General features: G+C 38.4%; 1 protein-coding gene across 1 annotated transcript; it reads left to right on the forward strand.

Annotated features, from left to right (window-relative positions):
- The first annotated feature begins 3,769 nt into the window (after positions 1-3,769).
- On the forward strand, positions 3,770-5,267 carry LOC126809771 (uncharacterized). The gene is made up of 3 exons (XM_056098882.1): positions 3,770-4,143; positions 4,264-4,346; positions 5,260-5,267. Exons 1-3 carry the CDS (start codon positions 3,866-3,868, stop codon positions 5,265-5,267), a joined length of 369 nt encoding a protein of 122 aa, XP_055954857.1. The 5' UTR covers positions 3,770-3,865.
- Positions 5,268-5,927: the final 660 nt, after the last annotated feature.

Genomic DNA, 5,927 nt, shown 5'->3' on the forward strand with positions numbered 1-5,927 from the left:
TTAATTCTTGGCAGTTCACATGTCAACCATCTTCAGACATACGTCGAACATCAGGCTAGGCTTTTTAATTTGGGCTTAGGCCGAGAAACCACAGTTTTCTTCCAGGGAATTTCCGGGGGTCGTATAACAAGTGCATCATGTACCCGTTATTTACTGTCTGAGTCTTGGTAAATTTTAAACGGATTTCTTCGATTATGAACAAACTACTTAACTTTGGTTATTATAAACTTACCTGTGTGTTTGTAATGAACTCCCGTTCGATAAAATCCATTGCACAACTAATTATCACAACGATGAAAACAAGTTCTCTCTTGAAAAATTGAAATATCACAAACTTTTCCCAGAGAAAAATACCAATATGGAAGATGGTTACGTCACTCTGCGGAAGATATCATTTCGTATTAGGGGTGACAGCATAGGAAATTCAAGTACAATTACGACAAGAATCCATGACCACTCGGTTCAAGACCAGTCGGACCAACTGATAGACCACTCAGCCCAAACAAGTAGACTACTCGGACCATACAAAAAGACTATTCGGACCCAACAGAAAGACGACTCGGACCAATAATAAAGTGTTGTTTTAATAAATTGATAATTGCGTTTGTTTTAATATGATTACTCGAACCAATAATAAAGTGTTATTTTAAAAAATTGATAATTGTGTTTATTTTAATATGACTACTCGAACCAATAATAAAGTGTTATTTGAATAAATTGCTAATTGTGTGTGTTTTAATATGACTACTCGAACTAATAATAACGTGTTGTTTGAATAAATTGATAATTGTATTCCAAATCGCAAAATATCGAGAACCACACTTGTAGTCACGTTTAAAAAGGGGCATATAAACGTCCGGTCTTCGTATTATTATGTGCTGTTTATATTAACGCATCAAGGGCGGATAACTTGAAAACGTGTCTCCCCCCCCCCATATATAGTAACCCAGGGGTTAGTGGGGTAGAACGGAATGAAACCACTGGGGATACCGCAAATGTGGAAAAAGTAAAATTAGGCTATCAGACAAGAACAGAAAACCCGTATATGTAGAAACTGTCAAAAGTCTGGACATACCGAGTCTCATTGCAAGAGTAAAGAAAAATTAGATTGATATTTTTTTTTGGCACCATTATTAATTAATTTTAAAACTAATCGTTGATTTATTTTCCGTACACAAAATTGAACCAAACAACTCTAAATATAAGAATTCCGTATAAGAATTATTTGCTTCTTTGTATTGTGATTTAATAATAAATAAATAGCATATTGTCTAGCCTTATAATATAATTTAATTGGTCCGACTGGTCTTGTTTTGGTCCGACTGGTCTTGTTTTGGTCCGACTGGTCTTGTTTTGGTCCGACTGGTCTTGTTTTGGTCCGACTGGTCTTAGTCCGAGTAGTCTTTGGTCCGAGTGGTCTGGATACCTACGACAATTGGCATTGAGTTTGAGCGTTCGCACACATAACTACCCGCATTCCTGTATTTAGGTACCGTCTTTTACATTCTAGTAAAATCTCTGCAAATTTTATAGCTTTACTTTTTGAAATATTTTGTTCTAATTATTTGATTAGCGACTCGGATTGGATTATTTACTTTTGAACACGCATGCCACACAAACACAACTATACATTCGTTTTACGGGCTTTATCACACTTCGGTCAAAACTGTCGAATCGAGAATTAATGTTCCGCTTCTTACGGGGTCATACGGGCTTAGTAGCATTATATACCCACCCGTGCACCCAATAGACACGCTGAGGGCTGCCGCAACACGCTTAAAGATGTTACTGAATTATTATTCGATCGAAAGAATGCGTATAAAATTAAAAATACACTCAGAGAATTCGGAGGTAAACTTCATGATCCTTGTTAAATTATTTATAACATAAAGATGATAGGATATTTATAGTTTATACATGACTTTATTTTTACGAGTATCCGTGCAATCAGTGATATTTTAATTGTGAAGAAAATTTGATAGACTGGCGATCAATGGTTTCCATATAAATCTCCTATGTCATTGCCTTCAATTGATATTTTTCGTCGCCCAAACCCATATACGATCAAAATGATCGCGCTGTCAAACTATCTTTCAATATTAACCAACCCCCGCAACAGGTACATTGGATTCGACCAATACGTCACGAAGACATTGTTGACATCGACTCTGTCGAAATTACAAGTAAATTTTCAAATTTTTCAAGAGAGAACTTGTTCTCATCGTTGTGATAATTAGTTGTGCAATGGATTTTATCGAACGGGAGTTCATTACAAACACACAGGTAAGTTTATAATAACCAAAGTTAAGTAGTTTGTTCATAATCGAAGAAATCCGTTTAAAATTTACGATGGTTCACACAGTAGAACGATGCATTCGGAGAATTCAGCCCCGTTTCGTTTTCCTGCATATTGGTGGGAATGATCTCGATGCTTTGAATGCCGATGTCGATGAAATTGGCCACAGAATCGTTTCACTAGCTAATTTGTGGTTAAGGAAGTTCCACATATCGGCTATATTTATAGGTCAGATTTTTAAGAGGCAGTCAACAAGACATATTTCAGTACAAAACTTTAACGAAGACGTCCTTTCTCTGAACACCATGCTGGAAAGCAGTTTAAATGTCAATGGACAGGCAATTGGGTATTGGAAGATGCAGGGTTTAAATCACCCATCCCTCCCAATTTTCGCTAGTGACGGAGTACACTTGAACAAGTTACTATAGAAATGTCCGAGGTGCCATTCTTTTTATGTTACATACCGACTCCTTTTAAATGTAAGTTAAAGTTTTATTCAGTATGGTTTGAGGCCTTGGTCAGGGGATCCTGGAAAGACATTCAGTCTAGAGGAACTTGGAGTGCCTTGGCAGATTTATGTAGGTTTTTTTTAAATTTTAGTGACATTTATAATCCTGGATAGCTGGTATACCAGTCTAGAGGAGAGTCCTGTTTCAGAGGATCAGAATAAATTTATAATGTTCTCTGTTGTAAAATCTCGAAGTTGCTAGGGGGATCCTGGAAAGAGTGATTTCATTTTCATTCTAGAGGTTGTCCGGAAAGCACAGACACATTTATTAATACAATGTTACAGAAGTCCGTCCAATTGGTTAAACTGAGCTCTAACTCGGACATTTCTAATGGGTAACATTTATTTAAATGGTAGAAAAAGTTGAATCATGGCATAATGTGTCATTTTCAATACTATTTATGATTTTCTTTGCAGGTCTACTAAGGCAGTTTTCAAAATAATGAGCCACATCAGAAAATCACAGCGGATAGCTGCGGCTAGAGAACCTGTTGCCAGGAAAAGATTAAGCCCAGCAAATGTTGCACAGCCAGCTCAAAAACATTTGCGTCGCTCGCAGATTCCGGTACTGGTTACGCAGGGTTGTTCAGGCACCACAGAGTCAGGAGTCTGGAAGGGCTAGTTTAACCTCTGTGGTGACCAAGTGTGTGTCATCCATGCTACCATCTATTGTCGAACAAGTTGTGGCTAAGCTGAATATACCTCCAGCTAATGCAGATAATGCAGATGAAATTATTACAGATATGAATAACCAGGGAAATTCGTCCACCAACAACATATTAAACCATGGAGATTCGTCCACCAACAACATTTTAAACCATGGAGATCCGTCCACAAGCACTTCTATGGACCAGGTCGCAGACAGAAATGTGTCCGCAGTCTTAATCAACAAATTATTAGAAGCACCAGGTAGGGACGAAAGCTTTCACGAGTCAGACTTAGCATTAGTTAAGCCTCTAGATTTGGGTATCGACCCCAAGGTAAAAGCCCAAATTTGGGCGGATGAATTTGTGGAGTTAGGTACACTAATTGGGACGATAGGAGCCACTAACAGATATTCCATGATTGAACAAGATGGGATAATTGCCCTTACAAAAATGCAACAATCGCCAGAATTTTCCTCTTTCTCCGATTGGCACACCGCTTTTATCACGTTTGTAGGTATCTATGTGCAGAAGCACCCAAATCAGAGTTCAGCACTGATGAAATACATGCTGGCTATCCAGAATTTAGCAACATCTGCTGGTGACGCACACGCTTTGAATTACGATCGAGCATTTAGGCAATTAAGAGCCCGTCACCCTGCAAGAGTTCCTTGGGACCGTCTTCATCCGGAATTGTATAGCGATGCTGTTACACGGGGTGTGCTTTCTAAACAGCAGCAGGGGTCCGGCGCCAACAATTCTTTTCGTGCCCAAAGCAACTCTCAAGTATTCAGATTATGTTATGCATACAACAGCAAGCTGGATTGCAACAAGGGTTCGACCTGTTTGTACGCTCATAAATGTCAAAGATGCCGGGGAGCACATGCCCGGATATCGTGTTCCAACCTGCCCAAAACCTTTAGGCACGAAGACAGGATGTCTGACAATAGATATAAAACTCAAGGAGGACAAAAACCTCAGAAAAGTGGTCCTTCATCCAGTAAATAAGACCCTCAACGAATTATCTTGAGACCAAATTCTAGCCAAGTATAGTTTAACGAACACAATAGATAAATTGCCTACTCCTATTAACCCAATGCGTTTGGCTTTTTGGCTTCAAGGTTTCGATCTAGATATTACAAAATTTTTGTTAGCCGGTTTTACTTTTGGTTTCTGCATACCTTTCGAAGGTACTCAACAATTTCGTAGTTGTAACAATTTGATCTCTGCACAGCAACATCCCACAATCTTGCGAGAAAAAATTGACAAAGAACTTCAGGCAGGCAGGGTGGCTGGTCCTTTTGACGTCCCACCTTTTGAGAACTTTCAGGTGTCCCCTTTAGGAGTAGTGCCAAAAAAGGCTCCGGGCGAGTTTCGGTTAATCCAACATTTGAGTTTTCCCGATGGGTCAGCTATAAACGATGGTATCCCCGAAGAACTGTCTACTGTCCAATATCAAACAGTTGCGGAGGCAGTCCACATGGTTCAGACAATCAACAATTTTTGTGGCCGTAGTAGATACCCCATCTTTTGCACAAGGGGACACTTAATGCATGTTTAAATTGTATTTGTGCTATATTGAACCATTTTGATATTAATATATTTTATGTTTTAGTATGTTTCATTTCCATGTTGAAAAAATTGTGTTATTTATTTTGCCCAGTATTTGTTATTAGTCAATGATGACCATTTCAATTCAAACAAATGTACAAAACATAGCCATTCCAGGGCACGGGGGATACAAAGTATATTACACGCGTTTAGTATCGGCCCTACTCAGTTTTAAATTAAATATGACTTTTAAATTTCAGGTATTTGATGAATGTGTTTGTTGCAATTGGATTGAACAAGAAAATACTTACGCCAAATATTCTCATTTTCCACCTTGATCACGTGGGTGTAATCTGCTGAAATTCTCATAACTTTAAATCATCAGTTTTTAGTGTGGATCAAGTCATGATAATTTACATAGTGTATTTAAAATGCATATGTAGATGCCTATCAGCAACTTTTGTAACTTATTAAACGTACCTAATGGCTTTTGGGTTGTTTTTTTTTTATTTTACTTTTGTTTTCTCTCTGAGAACGCAACAATCGGTGTCGGATTCATCTACTTGGAGCACCTTTGATTTTGCCTATGCAGGGTCGCCACGACCACTCGTTTTCCAATTTCAATCTGTCCGGGGATCTTTAACGTAATTGGATTTTTGTCCCATTCGAACGACTGGGCTTGTTTCCTTTTCAGACCCTCTACGCGAAGACTTGCATGATCTTGCGTCTTGCACCACTGAGAACGGGAAACCAGACTGGACAATCGCGAGTATCTCTCTTGGCCAACATCTGGCCCCGAGTTCACAAAGCATTCTCAGACTTAAGTTAAGGATTTACTCAACTTTCAATCACTGTTTATGAGAAATATCTTTGATCCACAAACACAAAACTTTGAACATAGTTTTTATTAATGTATTTGATATATCAA

The sequence above is a fragment of the Patella vulgata genome, chromosome 2, assembly GCF_932274485.2.
Source record: "Patella vulgata chromosome 2, xgPatVulg1.2, whole genome shotgun sequence".
Lineage (NCBI taxonomy): Eukaryota > Metazoa > Mollusca > Gastropoda > Patellidae > Patella > Patella vulgata.

Coding starts and splice junctions, on each gene's coding strand:
- LOC126809771 (XM_056098882.1), top strand. CDS start 3,866: ATGATTGAACAAGATGGGATAATTGCCCTTACAAAAATGCAACAATCG. Junction 4,144..4,263: donor GACCGTCTTCATCCGGAATT/GTATAGCGATGC, acceptor TGCATACAACAG/CAAGCTGGATTGCAACAAGG.